The 23203-nt window shown below is 41.9% G+C and overlaps 1 protein-coding gene across 1 annotated transcript in view; it reads left to right on the forward strand.

Annotated features, from left to right (window-relative positions):
• SLC28A3 (solute carrier family 28 member 3) overlaps positions 1 to 21904 on the forward strand; it is a 45156-nt gene extending 23252 nt beyond the window's left edge. The window contains exons 9-18 of the mRNA XM_009988190.2: positions 6037 to 6117; positions 7187 to 7267; positions 8729 to 8854; positions 10018 to 10148; positions 11541 to 11709; positions 13961 to 14158; positions 16447 to 16528; positions 17352 to 17450; positions 19837 to 19960; positions 21802 to 21904. Of these exons, the coding sequence (XP_009986492.2) occupies positions 6037 to 6117; positions 7187 to 7267; positions 8729 to 8854; positions 10018 to 10148; positions 11541 to 11709; positions 13961 to 14158; positions 16447 to 16528; positions 17352 to 17450; positions 19837 to 19960; positions 21802 to 21904 (1194 nt within the window). The remainder of the gene's footprint in view (positions 1 to 6036; positions 6118 to 7186; positions 7268 to 8728; positions 8855 to 10017; positions 10149 to 11540; positions 11710 to 13960; positions 14159 to 16446; positions 16529 to 17351; positions 17451 to 19836; positions 19961 to 21801) is intronic.
• The last annotated feature ends 1299 nt before the right edge of the window (positions 21905 to 23203 follow it).

The raw sequence follows: 23203 nt of genomic DNA on the forward strand, positions 1-23203 counted from the left end.
AAGTTTTATATGTACTGTATGTGGCAGATAGACCACAGAAAAAGGAACAGCATGGCTGGGAAATAAATTCACCAGAGAAATCAGCTAAGAAGTAAACTATTCCTTACTGCGTGACACTCCAAATAAAAAATTTGGGAACTCCACATAAAGCCTTTCATCTATCGCTATACACTGGGTTAGGTTACACTTACTTGTCTAATTATAACACCATATACTACAAGTAGACAGAACTTTGGGATATGTTCCTACAATTAATATGTTAGAAGGCTTCTACCTGGTCACTGAAAGAAATATTACCTCCAACCTGTCTTCCCCACCTCTCCACAAGTAAGGGTGCTATACTGTGCTATGCTGTTCTATCCTAAAGTGCTGTGCAGACCGCTGCTTCATGGATGTTGTCCCTGTAGAAGTGGAAAGCCTAGATGTATACTTATACCAGGTAGAAGAGGTAGAAGCTGCCCATACATAAGTAGGAAGAATTGCATTACGTTATTATTACATTACTAAGATCCCAGGGAGATTTCCCAGATCTCCCTTAGGAGATCTATTTGGGAAACTACTGGAATGCAGTTTATATGCTCTGTGCTCTCTAATCCACTCCAGCATCTTGTCTGGTTTTGCTCCCACATGCAGCCCATACCGTAATACCTGCTTAAGCCGGTAACAAGAACATGCAAAGCAAAAAAAAAAAACCCAAAAAACAACCCAGACCAAAACAAAAAACCCACCACCAACTTTCTCAGAGGCCGTTCTTCTGTCTGGTATTTCAGACACCTGACCGTGGACTTATACACCTTTTATCTTCATTTTTTCCTCGAGGTGATATTCCAAACTGGTTGTTCTTTACACTTAGCTCTTTCACTACCTAAGAAAGAAGATGCTACCTGTAAAATATGCTGCTACTAAGAACAGTCAGAACATCTTAGAGAGGACAAAAAAAAAGCATTTCAGCAAGAAGTATAAATTGTATTTTAATTGCAGTATTTTTGTACATTTTGTTTCACTTTTCAGTCTCCTCTCACTTTTACTCTATTGATCACTTGGATGTCAATTTACATTCACAATTACATATTTTAGGGGTAAAATTGTTTAATTCACACCCCCATGCTGTTTTTCCTGTGTTTTTCCACAATGCCTTGTGAATATTATTTTTTCAAGATAATTTTTTTCATGTCTCAGTGGTGATGCAATGTACGTAGCTGGCTAAAGCCATAACTAGGGACCAGACAATCACAAATTTGCTTCTGTGAACGCACACATCCATTAGTCTTATTCTATGGGATAAGCCAGCAAAAGACGTGGAATTTCTGGAAGAGGTTAACAGGGACAAGTAGGTTATTTTCACACTGAAAAACAAGAAAGCAAAAGCCATGAGCTGATTTTCAGAGCTGCATATGTCTTAGTATAGGAATATATATGGTAAATAGTGGCAGACAAGTGCACAGCAGCACCGAAACATGCTCCATCTGCTCCTCTTGTAGAAAGAGATTTCTCTCTTCCAGCATCAGTGAGTGAAAGCCAGCCTATTCTCTCTTGAAACACTTGTAATTTGTTTAGAGATGAAGATGGTCAAAAGTGCTTTGTTTCTTTCAGATATTTTATGAGGTTTGCATGTAGCACTGGGCTGCCCAAATCTTGCCCCAAGATATTTCGAAGTGCCCTCCAGAAGAGAAATGTCTCAATTTCAGCTTAACACTCTCTTGAGAGAGAGTAGACATGTAATAGGGTATGTCTTTGCAGAAAACTGTCAAAGCCGAGTTGCGCCCATACTGTATCCTTAGCAGTATGCTGGGATGCCTCAGTTTTTTGCTACTTAGATGGACACAGTTACTAGGGCAGACACATCCCTTGCGTGCACCCACTGGGCATTCTGACCAGTCCTACTGCAGCCTTTGGGCACATAATCTTAGAATCCCTAATTAGTTATAAATACAACCATTTGCATGCATGAACTAGGTTATTTTAAACGCGTGTGTGTGTATGCAGGTGCAGGGTCTCAGACTTCTGAAAAAAACCACTTGCCCGCATAAACAAGCACACCCAAGTACTTAAGTAGTCAGAAAAAACCTCTTAGTACTAAGTCATCTATCCTTTTGACTACGAAAGGCAAAGTTTGCTTTGAGCAAGCAGGGAATTAGACTTCTGTTATATCAGCAGCTTCCTTTCTGAGCCAGGAGGATTTTGGCTCCCTGAGGAAGGCTTTGCTTTGAAGGTCAGGCTTTAGGAGTGTCTGAAACCGGGGTGTTCCTTGAACATCAGTAGCAACTTCTCCTTTAAAGGAACATAAGGGAAAAGCTGAACATCAAGCCACAAACGAGAGAGGAGTTGTGAGCAGCCAACAATTTCAATTCCCTGCCCTGGATGTAGCATAGGCAATAACCATGGTCTTAAAGTAGCTCTTTAGTAAGGTCAAACCATATTGCAGAACTGATAATAAATATGACATAACCCATTTTATAAAAAATACCAGTTAAAGGATTTATTTTCTTAGAGGTTATGTTATGGGAAGCATTAAATGCAACATTTGTAGGCCACATAAATGCAATTCTAAATAGCTCTTTAATATCAATTCTTCATTGAAATATGGGATTTTTCAGAATGCTCATTAAATTTATTCATCAGTTATAACTTGACTATTTATAGGTATCAGGAGCTATAGATGTTGCAGATTAAACTTCCACACAAGTTTGTCCACAGCAAGAAATATAATTCTAATAGTTTAACCATGCAGGTATAATCACACTGCAGGATCCATCCACTCCTCCCATATGGAAACACACTAGCCCTTTTTGAGGAGCAGGCTTCTGCTACAGCTGAAGTCTATCTGACTTCCCTGTCCTATTTCCTTTTGCGATTCTCTCCCCACTTTTCTTGGAGTTGGCAACTGTCTCCACCTGCAGGCTGTAATGGTGTGTGTATATCCAGATTAAACTGGTGAATTTTTTAATAGCAGAAGCAAGTTGGGAGACGATCTCTTTGTCACCTCTTGCTCAGAGTACACACATCTTTGAGGCAGACTCTTGCCCTCAGAGAATAAGGGCAGTACAGTAGAAAGAGGGAACTGAGAGTCCATGAGACAGAAGAGTGAGTTTTAAGAGCTTTTCTTTCCCTGCCAGTTAAGGCTGATGTTCCACCATGACCTCCTCCTGCTGTGCAGATATTCCTACACAATGCAGAGTGTGCGACAGCCTCATAGTTACAGAGAGAAACTGTTCGCAGACTCCTTGGATCATCACCCTGCCTTTTGTTTTCCTAACAGTCCTGCCTCCACGTACATATGCCTATCCCTCCTGGTCCTCTAGCCATTCAGATCCCTCTTCAAATACAAAGGTTTGCATGGTGTGTTCCCCTTCTCACCTCCCCAGGTCCTGTACCTGCAGCTCCAAGGCTGGATTCCTTCCACCCTCCCAAGACCTGCTCCTGGCCTGGGCTCCCTTCACCCTCTGGATTCTTTGCCAGGTGCCTGCCTGTCCCTGGAGCACCCCGAGAGCTTTCCACTCCCTCTCCCATGCCCTTGAACAGCTCTTTGCCATCGAGGTATTGCCCAGACACACACACCTTGTTACCCAAAAGCCCTAAAGCCCTCAGAGGGAGCCCTCTGATGTTATTGACCCCATGCCATCTTCTCCCCTGGTTTTGTCACTGGAAAGAGGGGGAAGGAGATGATGGGGAGTGGGAGAAGACACTCCTGGCTTACTAGTTTTCTCACTCTTGTGCCACCTGCAATGTGCAACTCCACATGGGGCCAGCACGAAGGCAAAGCTCCTCGTGGCTGGTAGGGAGGAGGTGGCTGCTCCATATAGACATGGGACAGAACTCCACGGACTTTACACTTTAGTGTATTAAGACCATGGGGAGCCTTTCTGTAAAAGAGTTCTGTTTTTTTTTTTCAGTTGAACTAGTTGCTTCATGTTAAGTGCTTTTCGTTGTGTTTGTCTCTGCAAACAAGGCAATTGAAAACCCGCTGCAATGTGATGTGTTGCAAATAGATTATTTACGTTCTGCTTATTTTAGAGTAGTAATTTGCCAATGTTTTCCATATGATTTTGTTATGCCTTACAAAAAGGCTAGCCCGAACATGACAAAACATTACAATTACTTACCTATTAAATGGTTGCTGTGCTTTTCTCATGAAGACTTAACATAGTAGGTAACACACTAAGTCACTGAGGATTTAGGCAGGAGGGTTTAGTTACAAAATTGGCCCAACTCTTTAATGCAGTCAAGGAACAAATGATTGTAACTAGAAAACAAGCTCCCTGTTTTGTAAAGATGAATGCTTCATCTAGAAATGCCTGAAAAATTGAAAGGCATGTTTTAAAGTTATGTGAGGTATTTGAGAGGAATGTGCACAAGAAACAGGCCGAAAGGTATCAGCTGTCACCCAGCTTAGGCAGAAGAGTCTTCTCTCTCCTTCAGCTAAAACCAAACCACGGTAACACCTGAGAGCTTTTCTCATCTGTTTGGAGTGAAAAACAGGAGGACGCTCGCTTATGGTTTTTAGCGTCCAGTACAGACAATTGACTGGACTGTCCACTGCCTCTCCAGACCCATTTTCCTACAGGCATCACGGCAGTCCCTACTGTGCTGGGGTATGGAGTAGGCTGGGAGCCAGATGTCTCTCTGGCTAGCTTAGGAACAGGGAGAGGAAATGGCAGGAGATAAAAGACAGAGGAGAAAGGTTTTGCTTTTACTGAACTAAACTTTCTGCCATCCCTGCATGACAAATCATCCTGAGAAGGTCATGAGAAAGATCAGAGAATCAAACTAGGGGAAGCAGCCCTCATACTAACTTGTTGAAGAGCACAATGGTGTCTGTCAATTGCACTCTCTCCTTTCAGTGAAAAGTTCTGATCATTTAAATTGAGTTTCCAAACCTTCATCAAAATTGCTGATAGTACTAACTCTCCTCTAGAAAGACACGGCTTCTGTTTACTGAAAAGGTCTGAACTAACAAAGGTTTTGTTCTTTCTCATTCTGTTCCTTGCTTCTATTTATAATGCATTATGCCCTCTGTTGAACACACCTAAAAGCTTCCTACAGTTAGTGGTACTGTTTCAACTGTAACTAATACATCTGCCTAATTTTGGACCTTTGGGGGGGGATTTTTCTTCCTGTTGTATACCAGCATGAAAATGCTGAGATCCTGTGTGTTTAACATTCTTGAGAATCAAGTGATATTAGTTTTATTCAGGATGAAAACCCAACACATTTAGTAACCATCAGACAGTGGGTTAGGCATTCATGCAGTTCTTTTAAATTACGTTTAAGGAAAACATTTTTCCTCCAGTCCCCACTGAAAGAGATGTGTATTGACTTCTTGTATTTAGTAAATATGCACCTGTGAACTTATTTTTAAGCAGATTCTGTCTCTGCATACAGTTACAGAGCTCTCGAATACTCCACATCAGCATTATAATCAGTGTTATAAATAGAGCAGAATAAAAGAGGATTTTTCTACAGTGTGTTATTAAAAGGTAGCTACACAGTATGGACTTTCTAAGGCAGCTTCCCTTGACTCTGTGAACTCAAGTCAGCTGCAATCCCCTTCAAAATCTCTTCAACTTCTGCTTATATAGCAGTCTAAACCGGGTGTTTTAAGCACAGAAGCAGAGAAGTTGAGCTCTGAATTCTATGCCACTGTCCCGCTGTGTATGTTTCTGTTCATGGTTTTCGAAGTCTACAGATGTACATATCCAAGTCTTTGTAGATGCCATTGCCCAGTAAATGTTTGAGCTGATTTAAACATGGCTATAAACGAATGAGTATCACGTTAAACCAGACAGTTTCAAAGCTATTGCAGTACTTTTAGAGAGCAATGTAGATATGTGAAAAATAGTTAATTTCAGCACAAACATAAACAATGAGTCTAGAAGGTTAAAAACTTTACAGTGTTAATTTAACGGTGAGTTTTCAATACCTTTAAGTGTGTCTCAAAAAAAAAAAAAGCATCGTTTTCAAAAATTAAATGGCTTACAGAATCAAGGAAAAGAAAACCACTCTAGAAGTGTTAATAATTTTGTGTCTCCAAATCAGGTCCTGCCAATTGTGGTCTTCTTCAGCACAGTAATGTCTATGCTTTACCACGTTGGATTCATGCAGTGGCTCGTTGGAAAGGTATGAAATTTTGCCAGTAGGTACTCATTTGCGTAGTACAGGACATTTCTTGAACACATGAAGCCAAACTGTAGCATTGACCCTGACCAAGCTTGGCAGGGGTAGACATATGAAAAGTAATTCTTTATTTTTAACCTGGAAATAGCTCCAGATGTTACCACTGCAAAATTCTAGTTGGCATCACATAGCACACTTTCCTCCCCCCTGGTTTTATTCCTAACAGCACAATAATTGTTAGATTTGGCTGGCTAACGTTAGAATTTCTCAGATGCCACACTTGCTTAAATCTTCCTTTCTCCCTGCCCCTCTCCCAGCTCCCAAAGTGCAGGATGGAGTTTACATCACAGGCAGTGGGTTTCTGCTTTCTACTAAGCATTGCAGTAGCAATTGCATGTATCTTCCTCTCACAGATCCCCAGAATCAGATCAGAGGCTGGTTCCTCACCTCATGGTCTAAGTGTTCGTTTCTGTCAGGTCCTAGGTCCAGTGCCAGTGTCCACTAAGATAAGAGCAAGTCCACAGAGAGTCTACTTCCTGCTCTGTCCACCCCATGAACTTAACCATATGAGGGAAAAGATCTTCCTGTATGGTGGTAGTTAAACGTTGTTTGAAGATACCCTTAAAAAGTCCTTTGTCCTTCTCATTCACAGGATTGTCACATAAGCACCACAAACCTCACCTAGCTGAAACAGTGTGCTAAGATTTCTGCGAGGCATTTTTAGTCTTAATTGGAATTTCACATATTTTTTTCCCTTCGTATGATCCAAAGCCCTTTGGACAGGTACCTAAGTAATAAGGACACATCACAATATCTGCTTTGACTAATTTTTTTTAACAATTTAGTGCCTAAGAGGTACCTGGGGTACTATCAATTCTGTTAAATTATTCCTCCTCTGGCTTATTTCAATGTGCTACTATTAAATGAATGTGCCATACCTTGAAGGTGAAATCATTAACTGAGGAAATACTGTATAGTGTCTCGGAGCTCTTACATTGGCATGATTAATTCAAGAAGTGCACAGAATAGGCAGACCAATGTGGTGGTGTTTTTTCTTTTTTAATCATTTTAGGTTGGTTGGATAATGCAAATTTTCATGGGGACAACTCCTGTTGAGTCTCTGGTAGCTGCGGGTAACATATTTGTGGGACAGGTGAGTTGGACCGCAGAAAAACGTGCTAGCAGAGGATTACTGAATATTGTGAAATGTTGCTGCTCAGTGAGCATCTGTGTATAAAAAATCATTGTTTCATATGAAGCTAGAACTGCAGTACAGCAGGACTGGTGGTTGATTTCCAGAATTCCAGTAAGTTCATACGTCAGCAGTGGTGCACAATGGGGTGGGTTTTGGGAACCATATGTTTTCCCAAAAGAAAGTCAAGCATAAATAGAGGTGATAGATCTCCCTTAAAATGGCTACCAGGCTCCTCCAAGACTATGCAGAAATAACAATTTCAGGGTTTTTTTTTGTTTGAAACAGCAAATGGGATAAAAAGAGGGCTTATGAGGTGGGCAAGGGCAGGAATCATAGAATCATAGAATCATAGAATCGTCTGGTTGGAACAGACCTTCAAGATTATCGAGTCCAACCATTCAGGGTCCCTAAACCATATTCCTCAACACCAAATCCACATGGTTTTTAAACACCTCCAGGGATGGGGACTCCACCACCTCCCTGGGCAGCCTGTTCCAATACATCACAACCCTCTCTGTAAAGAAATTTTTTCTGATATCTGACCTAAATTTCCCCTGGCGCAACTTGAGGCCGTTCCCTCTCGTCCTGTCATTCATAACATGGGAGAAGAGACCAACCCCCATCTCCCTACAACTTCCTTTCAGGTAATTGTAGAGAGTGATAAGGTCCCCCCTGAGCCTCCTCTTCTCCAGACTAAACCGTCCCAGCTCCCTCAGCCGCTTAGGAGAGGGAGAGACGGACAATGCAGAAAACTAAGATCCATGGCTGGCTGTGCAAGGCAATATCCAAAAAAGCATGGAACAGGGCCTGACAGTCTACTTTAATTGAAAATCCATTAAACTCGCACTGTAGCAGTGCCTGTCCCAGGCTTCAAAGCAGTGTGGAAAGATCACCAAGTAGCATCCAAGCCCAAAAGCGGCCCAAAAGCATATCAGTTATTTAGTAATGGTGCATCATTTTATCACACCACTTTAAGATTTAAACTGGTACCTTTGCATGACACTGCCTTTAGGATGTGCTCACACACATGCCAGAGGATGTCAGAGCTTTAAACTACCCATAGTGACTGGCATGCATGCTTCCCTTGATGCACAGACTTACCTGCAGCTCAAACCTGTGGCTGTCCCTAACTTACTCAGAATTGGATTAGCATTTCTTGACAATTTCATTGGGCCTTTGGGGAGATGGTAAATCAGCAAGAATTGTCTTCAGACAAGATGAATGTTGGTACAATTTCCCTTCTAGGGGTAAAAAAACCCCAACCTATTAATATTCAGAGCACTCATTAGCACTAAGATTAAGTAGTCAGACACCTAAGAAAATATCATACAGCTACTCATTTTTCTGCCCTGTTGATAGAAGAAACCTTTGAGGATTTATTAGGAAATTCTTAATTTGGTAGTTGTTTTTCACTTCCAGACAGAGTCTCCTCTCTTGGTACGGCCATACTTACCATACATCACTAAATCTGAACTCCATGCAGTCATGACAGCTGGATTCTCAACTATCGCTGGAAGTGTCTTAGGAGCATATATTTCTTTTGGGGTAAGATGGGGAAAGAGAAATGGAAAATACACTGTTCATCTGAAATCATGTGAGTATAGAAGCTCAGCTAAAATGCTTTGAAGTATAACTGCACCATTCCCATAAATTCTTTTTCTGAAGGTATTAGCCATAAAAATCTCCTGTCTGCTGACAGTAAAAAGGATATCAAGATCTGATCTAGAAGATACTGTTAAGTAGCACAAACATCTGCCTAAGTAATACAGACTTACTGCCATAACTGCAAGGAAATGACTGATTTGTATACTTTTCCTACAGTTCAGACGTAATGACATATGAATATACGAACTGATCAGCCCTATCACTTCTGTGGCAGTGACAGAGATAAAGTCCTTCAGGAACTGTTGCTAGCCATATGAGGCTAAAGGGTTGACTTGCGACTGAGGTTCTGGTGATGCTGTACAAACATGGGTGGCAAATGTCTCGTCTGCTAAGCGGCTGGTAGCACAAAGCCAGAAAAACAGGACTGAAGATGTGACATGATCAGAGTCATTGAGGGATGGTTGATAAACATATTAGTTCCATATCTGAATAAAATACAGTGGAGAGGCAGAGGCAAAAAGGGACGATTGGCCAAAAAGACAGAGGGAGTAAGACAAGAAAAGGAGAGAGAGAAATACTGCAGAAGTTAGCAAAGAAGTTGTTTTGTGTAGAAATCTGTGGAACAAGGGCTGAAAGGGGAATATAAGAATTTATGTTAGTAAATTGTAAATTTTTTTTTTAAACACAAATGTAAATTTTTTTTTAAACACAATGTCAAGGAACAAAAACAAATTTCTGCCACTGCAAAGCCTACAGAGGGTGTTAAGGAAGGCTGGCTCTCACTCACCGGCTCTGCTATTGCTACACCCGGCTGCACTCAACGCACCTGCCATTTTTTGGTTTCTTTTGCCTTCTGGCTTGCCACTAGAGAGGAGTGAAGCAGTTTGCCTCTTAGAAAGATTACTTCACTTTCCACTACTTAGACTTTTCCTGTCTCCTATTGCTTTTCTCCTGTATTGCTCATTCTCTTCCTTATGAGCAATGCAAACTTTTTAATGATTCTCTGTAGAAAAATCATCCAAGTATCTAATATTAATTGCTTTCCTCCATGTTTGTCCATGATGTGGTTATTCCAGCATATTTTCTATCACCTGGAATTCTAGGTTTCTGCCTCTCACCTACTGACTGCTTCTGTCATGTCAGCACCAGCATCATTAGCCACCTCCAAACTATTCTGGCCTGAAACTGAAAAGCCTACAGTAACTCTGAGCAGCAGCCTACGAATGGCAAAAGGGTAAGTCGATCCAGGCTTTAGTTGATAGTAATTCTCATGCAAAAATGAGATTTGGGAAAATAACTCCTCACACATAAGCTTTAGGTTTAGTACATGGTAGACGTGCAAACAACAAATTAATTACATATCAGTATACCCCAAATGAGTAGTTTGTGAATTCAGGTGCAGCATGCTGCATTGCAATGTGAAGGACAAGAATCCTTGCTCCGTGTAATATCATATATGACAGAAATAAATTCTTTTAGTGGAGGTGACCAAATTGTTTATTCACCAAAGACAGATTTACCATTAAGCCTCAGAAAGTAGTCTCCGTGGTTTGAGTTTGTACATAATTCTCATCTGCGTGTTCCAAGTGCATATTTAGTATACACGTGTCTTGCACAGAGTACTAAAGTAAGGAGAGAAGTGTGTGTTGTCTGTGTGCCCATTCTTCTTGAGTGCATTTGGCTCTGGACTGTGCAGATGATAGTAGTTGATTGGGGTTTTTTTCCCCTGTGATAGGATGAGAGGAAATGGCCTCAAGCTGAGCCAGGGCAGGTTTAGATTGGGTAGTAGGAAAAATTTCTTCACTGGAAAGGTTATCAAGCATTGGAACAGGCTGCCCAGGGAAGTGGTTGAGTCATCGTCCTTGGAGGTATTTAAAAGATGTGTAGATGTGGCGCTTAGAGTCATGGTTTAGTGGTGGACTTGGCAGTGGTAGGTTTCTGGTTGGACTCGATGATCTTAAGGGTCTTTTCCAACCGAAATGATTCCGTGTTTCTGAGTTATCACTACCCATGAGGACAGGTAGAGAGATGCCAAGGACCTGGGCCAGCCAATAAACCCTCCAAAGGAAGAGAGAAATGTCTACCTGAAGTGAGCCATTGAGCAGCCTTCCCATTTGCTCTTTTGCTGTCTTTGCTTTTGTAACAAATCTGTAAATGCAAACGTACAAAAGCAAAGGCGGAGTGATCATTTCAACAATGACAGCAGTGAACTTGTTGCCATCTGCAGGGAGACTCACTTGTCTTGACAATGACAGGCAAGACAAAACGGCTTGTAAGGAGCTGTTCCTGAGCAGCTCAGGCATCTCCGCAAGGGCTGCCTGCAAGAAGAGCCGTGCCTACTGCCCCATCGCAGTGGTGCCACAGGCTGTCACAGTGCTGAGACCTGATCCAGAGCTTGCCCAACCCCAAGCGTGCTGGAATTCATCCTCAGGGCACCAAAAGCATACCCTCCCAATGGCTCCCATGAGGATCAAGAGTGAAAACCCTTTCCACCTCATCACTGTTTTCCCTGTAAGTGGACAGGTTCACTAGTACATTTCTAATCAAGTCAGTGAAACTTCTAGTTCTATGATCTGTCCTTGAATTAAAAAATGTTCACACTCTGGTTTCCTTTTCATTGATAAAGTGAATCAAAGAACCTGCTGGAAGCAGCCAGTCAAGGTGCCTCTACGTCCATCCTGCTGGTGGCCAACATCGCCGTGAATCTGATCTCCTTTCTTGCCCTGCTGGCTTTCCTTGACTCAGCACTTTCTTGGGTGGGCAATCTCTTTGACTATCCACAGCTGAACTTTGAGGTATGGTCTTCAGGTCCTTCACGCAGCTTATATACATGCATAATTTGTTTGTCTCAAATTAAGTGTCTGTGTGATTTTGTTGTGGGGTGGAGTTTTGGTTTTGGTTTTTTTTAATATGATCTAAACCCGTATATTTTTATGTGCATGTTCTTGAAACTGTCTCTACAGCCAAAGGAAAATCGTTGCCATGTAAATATTTCTGTATCCATTAGTCCACGTATAGCTTCCCTCTGTGGTGCTTTTGCTAACTAGCAGAGTATGTTTACAGAGCATTGTATGCTAATACCTGCCTCCTCTGACTTGGCAGTGCAACAAATCTGTCGGTTACACACGTGCCAAGCCATTAACATCTCCTTCAGAGCAAACGTTAACGTGGCTTTAGCTTCAGAGAGCCCCACAAAGTTCTTTATGCTCGCTAGCTTCACTTAGATAAGGACACTGGGGCAACGCCAGCGCGTTCTCGATAACGCTTAGTTCTCAACACAATTAAGCTGTAACACTGCACCTAAATCACTCAGCTGAGCAAACAGGTTTTAAAGACGACTTCTTTTTTAACCCGGGTCAATACATCATTTTTGACCTAATACAACAATCTTAGTTCAATGGTTTTGGGCTTTTTGTTTTGCAAGCTCCTAGTAAAAGCGCTATGTGAAACAACGCGTATCGCGTTGCGATAAAGGTGCTGCAACAGTGAATAGACACTCACAGCAGATGTGGCTTTAGCAACATGTTACCCCCACGGGTTCCACAGGTTATCCCACTGCGCAGACACAGCAGAGGAAAGACACAAGTATGCACACCTCAGCCACACTCATGCAAGGGCTGATACCTTAATAACTGCTGAATGGAGTAAGATTTGGACAGATAGGTAACCCACAAGGACCCACAGACACATTGCATTCAGCCATCCGTCCGTTTTGAGAGAAACTAGCCTCTAGCCTTTTGCGGGCGGAGAAACCAACCAGGAATAGTAGCTGCCCAAACACCTCAGATACAGTCACTAAAGACAATGTGACCAAATCCTTTCAAAGCTGGAGCTATTTTCTGTCTTATATAAAAATAAGCTACACTGTGATATCAGATTTTTAAAAAATTTGTATAAAACTTTTAATCCTAGGAAAAAACATACAGCTTTAATTATGTCAGATGCACAGCTTTTATGCAGAGACAAGTCTTTTGCTAACAGCAGTTGGAGTCCAATAACCTGGTAATTAAACATGTTCGTTAACGCACTTCATTTAATCAGTGGAAGAATCAGACTTCTCAATTCTTTTATCAGCTCTTTTAGCTGAACCCTCCGTCTTTGCTTCAAATGCTATGCCTTATCTGAAGCCAGTCTTGGGGAAAAAAGGCACAGAAATTTGTGATTTACTTTAGGTGTAAAGTTAGGGACCTACTTAATTCATAGAATCATAGGATCATAAAATGGTTTAGGTTGGAAGGGACATCAAAGATCATATAGTTCCAACCCCCCTGCCATGGGGAGGGACACCCTCCACTACACCAGGTTGCTCAGCACCTTATCCAACCTGGCCTTGAACACTTCCAGGGATGGGACATCTACAACTTCTCTGGGCAACCTGTTCCAGTGCCTCACCACCCTCAGAGTGAAAAATTTCTTCCTTAGATCTAGTCTAAATCTCCCCTCTTTCAATTTAAAGCCATTGTCCCTTGTCTTATCACTACATGCCCTTGTAAAAAGTCCCTCTCCAGCTTTCCTGTAGGCCCCCTTTATGTACTGGAAGGCTGCAATAAGATCAGCCCGGAGCCTTCTCTTCTCCAGGCTGAACGGCCCCCACTTTCTCAGCCTGTCTTCATAGCAGAGGTGTTCCAGACCTCGGATCATCTTCGTGGCCCTCCTCTGGACTCGTTCCAGCAGCTCCATGTCCTTCTTGTGTTGGGGACTCCAGAGCTGAATGTGATACTGCAGGTGGGGTCTCACGAGAGCAGAGTAGAGGGGCAAAACCCCCTCCCTCGACCTGCTGGCCACGCTGCTTTGGATGCAGCCCAGAATACGGTTGGCTTTAACATAACCTTACTTCATTATGTCCAGATTTTGGGTTAGTCTTTCAAGTATACCTTACTATCAAAACCCCTCCGTCTCCCAGACATGTTGGCAGTAAGAATTCAAGGCCAATTTTCCTCTGCTGAAATAAAACCATCCTTATTTTAAGTTTAGAGAACGTAGCACATGCCATTGTTCTTTGACCAACCATATCTTTCAACCTGCTTTGTCTTACATATTTTGCAGAACATTTGTGCTTACGTCTTCATGCCATTTTCTTTTATGATGGGAGTCGACTGGGAAGACAGTTTTGTTGTTGGTGGACTACTAGGTTACAAAACTTTCTTCAATGAATTCGTGGCTTATGAGCGCCTCTCAAATCTGATTCACAACAGAGAAAAGGGTGGGAGCATGTACATTAATGGTGTGAAACAGTATATGACGGTAAGTAACATTTCCTATTCTACAGATTGATTTGATCCAATACTTTTCTGCTGAAACAACTTATTTTTCAGTATGGGCGCAAAGGGATGATGGCGGTATATTACTCTAAAACATGTTTTTCAGTGACAGAGTTTAATTATGAAAACACAGCATTGTTTTGTGAGGCTGTCGTGACTGTCATCACCGCTCGGACAGGTCGGGTGCCGCCGGGCGGAGCGCATGCTGGTCCGACCGGTTTTGGAGCCCGGGAAGTTTCAGGGGATGAGTCCCCACTCCTGCCACCAGAACCCCCTCACACAAACCCAGCACAGTGCACACAGACAAAGAGCACGCAGCGATCAAGGCTGACCTTCGCAGCCATGGCTGCTCCCCCATCTGCCATCCCCATCACAGCCTGTGCAGTTTGTCCTCATTCTAAGCACAGGCAACAAAAAGCATACCTGGCTTTACGCCTGCACTGGCCTTTCTTCCTTAAGACAAGTCGTCACTGTAGAGGACCCTTAATTAGGAAGCATCATTTTGTACATCTTTTAATCTTCATTTAATCTGGTGTGACGCCATGGATACCTGCCTTACGTACTAAACCGAAAACGTCCCTGACCATTTGCTTTTCTTATTCCCGCTACATATTTCACAAGTGGAGCCAGGAAACCAGGTGGTCTGATCTAACGTGCTTGCCTAAGCATCCATTACCAGTGTTCCTGAAATTCCTGGAAGTGGGATCCCGGGCTAGATAGACCTTTATTCTGCCCTACTATAGTCATGCTGCATTCTACAAGGGAAATATGGCTCTGAACTCCTGAATGAGTGAATATTTTTTTTTTTAATCTGGAAGTCAGCCTTAAAATTCAGATCCTGTCAAAGATATTTCCCTTTTTTTTCCTTTTTTTTTTTTTTTTTTCAGTAAGATGTCATATAACACTTCCATATTCACTTCTAATACCTGCGTAGAGCTGTACAAGCTTCCATGGTAAAAAACACTGAGATGTAAAAATAATTTTGATTCCTAACACTAGCAAAAATCACCTAGTAACTATTTTAATTACAGCACAACAGTTCAGGTGAGAGTGTGCTCGACTTCCACTTTTAATTCCTCTTCTGCCTCAGAACTATCTAATACATCCAGGCACAGATATGCAGTCAGAGTGAGCAAACAAGTGGTTTTCTGAACTCTCTCACCTGAGTCAGTAATAACGAGGCTTCCTGTTTTCAGAGCTAGGAAAGTGCAAACGAAAGCAGGGAAATCACTGTACGCAAAGCCTTTTCTAGGAAAAGCAAGCAGAGTGGGTACTTGAAAAGCATTTTCCTGCATATGTGCAGAGTGATTGAAAATATCTACAAATTGGTTTTCATAAAACAGGAATGGAAACAGCGAAACTTCTAATAAACAGGAAACCTACTAGAACACTCACTCAGGCATCTTCAGCTGGGGCCTAAAACACAGTAAACAGAAGTTCAGAGCTTCCATGGGGACGAAAATGCATTTGCTGAGATATTTTGCCTTCTTTCCCCAAATGTTTGAACTACATTTGTCTCAAGGTTTGAGAGGTTCATAGCCTGATTTCACCCAAAGTAGTTTTGTGTCCTGTGAGGGAGTCCCTCCATGGGGGCGAAGGCCAACCCAACCTTGTCTCTGCTCTGAGGTCCAGATTAAGATGGTGTTGCCCAAGGGGAGGAAGGTGGCTGAAGGCAGGAAGGAAGCAAGCTACTAATGCGGATTCCAAAATCGTAATGCCCCTCTGCCTGATATCACATCAAAGTACTACTCTCTAGGAGATCCATTTCACTTTTCTTCCTCTGTGCACAGGGTGGAGCAGCTTTGCATATGGAGCCCTCTGCTTGTTTAAGGACGAAGATGTAAGGGATACATATCAAAACTTGAGGTTTCAACAGTGTTATAGAGGCAGTTCAACTAGGAACTAAGCTGAGTTAAAGCTCTCTGATTTCTACCTTCAAAAACAGCAGCTAAATTGCCACTAGTAAGATAAGAAGTATTTTTTCTTTCTTTAATTACTAGGACTAATTCAACAAGGCACAGCACTATATATGAAAAATAAAACCATCACATGGTTTATAAGTCTGTACAAATGCAGTGGGTATGAAAGCCTGTACATTTCAGCAAGAGATTGAACCTACCTTGCTGAAAGCCACACGCCGAGGTAGCAACTAAGCAAAACAGAGTGATTTCAGTACTTGGAGCCCTGAGCCACTTGGATCCATGTTTTCAGACCTCTACACCACTATGAGCTGTCTCAAACCACTCAACAGGGTGTGTGTTTGTTTTCCAGGTTCGCTCTGAAGTGATTGCCACCTATGCTCTTTGCGGGTTTGCCAACTTCGGCTCCCTGGGACTGGTAATAGGAGGCCTGAGTAAGAACACCTCTTGTGGACAATTTATTTGGAAAGCAAATACCACAGAAAACACCCAAAGGAACAGGCTGTGGTTGAAGCTTAGCAGCATTAGGGGCTGAGTAAGCAGCTGCTCTGCTAAGACCCAGCACACAACTGTGCATGGAAGGGCTCCCAGAGGGGAGCAGGCTTTGGCATGGACGTACTGGTGAGGGGCTAAAGGCAAGGGAAGGGACCAAGCCCTGCTGATAGGTCTCCCTGTTCAGCCCTCATACGATGAGCCTGAGCTACTACAGTCCTCTGGCTTCACGAGAAAACCGTCTCTGTAGCCTGTTGGTTTGAAAGGCAAAATTTTCTATGTACTTAAAAATGCCATATATGTGCAGTAGACTTGTAGGGAAAAAAAGATTTTCAGATCTCAAGAGAAAAAGAAAAATGGAAAAAAAACCATCTGGGTTCCTCACTGGGTGACCAGAATTGCTGGCAGACACCTTTACCCCAGAGCGCAGGCAGGCTCTGCAGTGCCAGCATTGGGGCAACGTGGAAGAGCAGGACCCAGCCACAGGGCCAGACCTTTTGAGAGCCACCGTCAGCCAGCACAGACATGCCAACAGCCAAAGCAAACAAAAGTCACCATTTTATACACAAGCTATGTTCTTAACAGAAAGAGCCAACATTGGCACTAGACCTTCAAACAGCCCACTAAAAATGTCTCATTTTCTCTCCTGTTTCTCCTGGTTCAAACTGCAGGGTGGGAATTTCCTCTTGTGGGAGAGCTGGCAGGTTCATCTTCTTTATATCTATACGTGTTTATGTTTGACACACGCTTCAATTTTCTTTCTAGCAAGCCTTGCTCCCTCAAAAAAAAAGGAAATAGCTGGTGGTGCTTTCAGAGCAATGATTGCGGGAACTGTCGCCTGTTTCATGACAGCTTGTATCGCAGGTACAGTACCCAAGCGTGATGTCTTTGACAGCTGGTGACCATGGGGCAGTAGCGCGTTGGTGCGATGGGAGCAGCCGGGCAGCTCCTCTTGCTCCAATGCTGATGTTTTCGGGTTTGACAGGATTAAAAGTCAATATGCGACGGAAGGTTCCTGAAAACTGGAATATGGATAGATTTATTTTATTTCTTCCATTATATTTTACCTTTTTTTAATTTTGTTTGTGTGTAACACGTGACTGATGAAGAAAGCAAGTTATAGATGAGTTACAATCCCTCCTCCACACCATTGGCTACAGAAATACAGGTGTAATTACAGAGCAAAAACGGAGAATTGGAATGAAAGGAGGGTGTAACAGAGAAGAAGAAAGGGGGAAACTGAATAACTTTTTGTTTTAATGTTAAATTGATATTTTGATCTGATAGTATTCCTACAGAGCATTGAAGTTAATGAAACTGTCCTAAGGTGGGACTCAATGGCAGGTCCTTATTTTTTAAGTCTTGCCTTCAAGTTGAGTAAAGAATCACAATGTAACAACCATCTTAGGGATGAAATTAAAAAGAACATAGTACTGATTATTCAAAAGATTGATTAATTGACCAGATATGATTTGGCAGGTAAAATGCATCCGTAGTATTTAACAATCCCTTTCCCAGCTTTCTTTTCTGAGCATGTAATATGAAGAATTGTGTAATGAAGGTTAAAGCACTCAGATTCCTTCAGTGAAGAAAGATCTTGGTGCTTTATGTAGCTGGAAACAGTGCGTCTGTTTTGATCACAGCTTCCCTATCCCTTTGCGTTCGCTGCAGCACCAGAAACACATATTTTAAGGATAAACCCACACTTGTTTCTGTGGGTTATAAAACTAGTACACTTGAAATGTCATTAGTCTCACTGCCCTCCGTAATGTTTTTCTACATGGCACTACTCTGTATAACTGAGAAATCAGGAAGTCTTGATAAAATGTGTCATTTTGTCACATGAGCCAGCAGTGTGCTCAAGCAGCCAAGAAAGCCAACGGAATCCTGGCATGTATCAGAAATAGTGTGGCCAGCAGGAGTAGGGATGTGATTGTCCCTCTATACTCAGCACTGGTGAGGCCACACCTGGAGTACTGGGTCCAGTTTTGGGCCTCTCACTTCAAAAAGGACGTTGAGGTGCTGGAGCGGGTTCAGAGAAGAGCAACGAAACTAGTGAAGGGTTTAGAGAACTTGTCCTATGAGGAGCGGCTGAGGGAGCTGGGACGGTTTAGTCTGGAGAAGAGGAGGGTCAGGGGGGGACCTTATCACTCTCTACAATTACCTGAAAGGAAGTTGTAGGGAGATGGGTGTTGGTCTCTTCTCCCACTTTATGAATGACAGGACGAGAGGGAATGGCCTCAAGTTGCACCAGGGGAAATTTAGGTCAGATATCAGGAAAAATTTCTTTACAGAGAGGGTTGTGAAGTATTGGAACAGGCTGCCCAGGGAGGTGGTGGAGTCCCCATCCCTGGAGGTGTTTAAAAACCATGTGGATTTGGTGTTGAGCAACATGGTTTAGGGACCCTGACAGTGCAGGGTGAATGGTTGATAATCTCGAGGGTCTCTTCCAACCAGATGATTGTATAATTCTATGATTCTGTGATTTCACAATCCTGGCCTTAAGAATGAAATTATGAAGAGCTACTGTGAAATCTTTCCAAAACAGTAAGATCTGCTTTGGAAAGAAAACTACATTCTACCCACTCCCGCCCTGGCAAATGCTTTCCTTATGCCCAGAAGAAGGTAAAAGAGTCAAGCAATTTCTACTACCCCAGTTAAGATCAGAACACATTAATAATGTGTCTGAGTTCCACAACACTATGTACGAGAAGGAGCTGTCACTTTCATATTTTGTGTCTCCATTACGACAAGAAATGCTGACATTACTGTTTATAGGAGATTTTGGAGAACATCTAGCAAAGCAAACATAAAGAAGCCATAACTATCTCCATTTAAAACAAAAGGAAAGGTTCTGTATTTACTTGCACTGCTATAAATGCAGCATAGCTCCATTTTAGTGAATGAGAGCACACAGGCCCAGCAGTGGGAAAGCCATTAGCATACCTTTCTATTAGCATTAAAAGGGATAGAAAAATAAAATTTTCTAAGTGTAACAGGTTACCACAGTTTAATTTCTGTATGTAAAAAAAGAAAAATAAAATGTTTGTGGTCATTCCTCAATTTAATTCTGTAAAGCGAGTCAGTGTTTTTAAAAATTCCACAGTTCAAGGGCTTTAATCTTGCACAGAAGATTATGGAACCATCTTGGAGGGTGATTTCATATCGGCCAGAACATTTCATCTGACTGTGCCCTGGTGACTGACATCCCCAAGTCTTATCTTCCTCTTCATTGTTACTTACTTCACAGGAATGCTGACTGTCCCTGGTCTGGAAGTCCCTTGCCACATCTTAGTAGGAAATCTCTTCAACTCCACAGATTTCCCTGCCAGCAGCACAGAGCTAGTTGAATGCTGCCAGGAACTCTTCACCAGGTATTGAGGAATGGTCATCTCTCTGTCAGCAAAATTTAGGGAACTCAGATATTCTCTAAAAAACAAATTTTATTTTGTGTATTTGGCTTTTTTTCTTAGGCACCTGCTTTCCATGAACTTTCACCTTTTAAAGAAATTAATATTTTAATGCTGCTGAATTTTTTTCCTTTTCTTGGTCATTTTTCTGCTACATGCCACACACAAACAGAACCAACAGAGAACTCAAAGCATCTTTCTCCAAACCTGAGCTTCCCAAAAGGCTAAAGATAGATTATTATGTAAAGATTCAGTGGTCTAGCTCAGGCCGATCTCAAATATTAACAAAAAATAAATCAAATATTTGAACTAACATAATGTTAACATAGTATATGAGCATAACTCTAGCTGAAAAAAGCCAGGAGCTTTTCCTTCTGCTGTCTATGAATCTGACTGAAGACAATAGTAGCTGTGCCTGTTTACACAGAAAACTTTACACACATTCGAAGCCGAAAAATATTCTGAAGTAAATTGTATTTGATAATTCTCTACCCAAGATAGAGAAGAAAGAAGTAATTATATTAAATAAGGAATGTATTCAGACATATTTAACACTATCTCACAAAGAACTGAAGGTATTTAGATTATGGCAAGAACCTTTTAAATTTGTCCTATTGTGCTGCTTTTTTTTTCCATTTTCACAACTAATTACTTTAGAAATAAATACTCTGATTCATCTTTTTTTTCTGTGCTAACTTCATCATCCTTTTCACATTTCTTTTAGTGAGTTTGAGCATTTGTCTACAACAAAAATATACAATGTAAATGTAACAGTGATGTTGCTGTAACCTAATCTGAGAATTCTCTCGACAAAATCCTCAAATGGGAATTTTTTTCAGAATTGTTTTGATTTCACTGGATCTGCCTTTGCGCTCTTTCACTTTAAAACAGGAGGTTTATGTGTGTAGTAGAGAGGTATCTTTTTACATCCTCTTAGTGTCAGGACTTGTGTCAACTTGAAATTTCTTATGATATTTAAATCCTTGTGTTAGGAACCAAAATTCCAATTCTAACTTCAGGTGATTTTTTTTCCCTGCATTATTCTTATGACACATACATCTCTTCTTTCCAACGTAGCTTTGAATATGGGCATATACAATATGTAAGGTGACCTCATTTTTATGGTAACATTTTTAGATTTCAACTATTCATAAAAACATAGTTTTAAAAAAACTTATTAATGTTGGTATCAAAATCACCAGCTTCTGCCTTGCATATCACTGCAAGGAATTTCTGTTCTCACAACCTGATGTTCCAAATGAGTTTTTCACACATTGAACTAGTGTCAAAATCCTTTTTGCACAGTAAAAATCACCTGTGGTATTGGGCGCATTCCTTAATTCATATCTCTTCATCTCTCCAACTTTTCCTCATCACACTAATTTTAACTCTACCGTGTTGTTACGAAGACAAGGACTTGCTCTGTTTTCACCAGAATCAATGTTGAGCAAATGCTTTGAAGATGCAAAAACCTTGAATAGTGAAGTGAAATCCTCAATCATTTCAGTTATCTAGGAAGATATATCTGAAGCAGAAGGACTTTATACAGAAAACCAGGCATCACCTCAATAAAAAGCCAGAACAACTGATTATGGTAGATGGTTTGTGTTTGGATGGTCTCATGAAAATTTTAACACGTTGAAAGTTGCTTTGGAGGAAGTGCATGTGCGTATGTGTGTGCAGGTGCATGTGTATGTGCATGTGTGTGTATATACATATACTACGTACACAGAGAGAGAGAGAGAGAGATGTATTCCCATAAGAGAAAATAAATGTCTGATTTCTGCTTTCATCTCCTTCCCCAGTGTAAATCATTCGCAGGAGATCTTCCCTGGAGGAAACTACAGCCTGAGTTCCTGGAAAAGATGTTGCAAAATACTGGATCAACCTGCTTTTCATTGCACTTAGATTAAGCCTTAATTTTTTTGAGGGGATAGATAATAAATAAGAGCTCTGTTCTTGGTAGCAAGGTAATAAAAAATTTCCTTTTCCACAACAAGTGTGAAACCTGCCTCACTTACCTTTATTTTCTATCTCTTACCAGCCCAATCCCTCTGACTTGCTTGGAATTACTCATAAATTAAACTGGAATAAATGCAAGACAGCTCTTGCTGCAGATCTCGTCCGCCATCAGAGATCAGAAGAGAAAGAGAACATTTCTGAGCCTGGTTCTCCTGATTTGATTTCTACCCTGAAACTAATGGATCTATAGTTAAATTGCTGTAGGCAAGAAGAAAATCAGATTCAGAGGATTTGATAGCCACTTACAGAAAGTTGTGAACTGGAAATAATATTTAGAAATGCCATTTGTTCCTAATAGTATTTCTGCTCTTTTTATATCAAAGTGATTTACTGCATGAAGATAAATGGCTCTGTTCTCAGACATTTCTGCACACTTCTTCTGGTAAATATGGCTGTATGTGAACTGAGCTGCTAACATGTGGTGCACCTCGCCAGCTTGATCACTCAAGCACTCAAATCAGGGACTAGCCACTGCGTGCCCCAGTCCCCCTCCTTCCACTCACAAGGGTATTCAGGCTATATCTTGATCCAGGAGCGTGGTCCCTTTTTAGAGGTAACTCGTGTGAATGGAAATGCCCAAACTCCATGGAAAGTTTCCTGTCTTCACTCTTCTCAAACTTTGTTGTTAACGATTGTAAAAATTAATCCTGGAGTCACCAACCAGGAACTCAGAGCAGTAGTCCTACCATAAACAGTAGAGCTGGGTTGCAAATCCTGCAGGGGATCCAGATGGAATGCCATCCAGAGGGACCTTCACAGGCCTGAGGGCTAGGCCTATGCCCACCTCATAAAGTTCAAAAAGGCCAAGTGCAAGGTCCTTGTAGGTGGGTTGGGACAATCCCAAGCACAAGTACAGGCTGGGCGGAGAATGGCTTGAGAGCAGCCCTGAGGAAAAGGACTTGGGAGTGTTGGTGGATGAGAAGCTCAACATGAGCCAGCAATATGCGCTTGCAACCCAGAAAGCCAACCGTATCCTGGGCTGCATTCAAAGAAGGGAAGTGATTCTGCCCCTCTCCTCTGCTCTCGTGAGACCCCACCTGGAATACTTTGTTCAGCTCTGGAGTCCCCAACACAAGAAGGACATGCAGCTGCTGGAGCGGGTCCAGAGGAGGGCCACGAAGATGATTCGAGGGCAGGAGCAACTCTCATATGAAGACAGGCTGAGAGGGTTGGGACTGTTCAGCC

The sequence above is a fragment of the Tauraco erythrolophus genome, chromosome Z (assembly GCF_009769465.1).
Source record: "Tauraco erythrolophus isolate bTauEry1 chromosome Z, bTauEry1.pri, whole genome shotgun sequence".
Lineage (NCBI taxonomy): Eukaryota > Metazoa > Chordata > Aves > Musophagiformes > Musophagidae > Tauraco > Tauraco erythrolophus.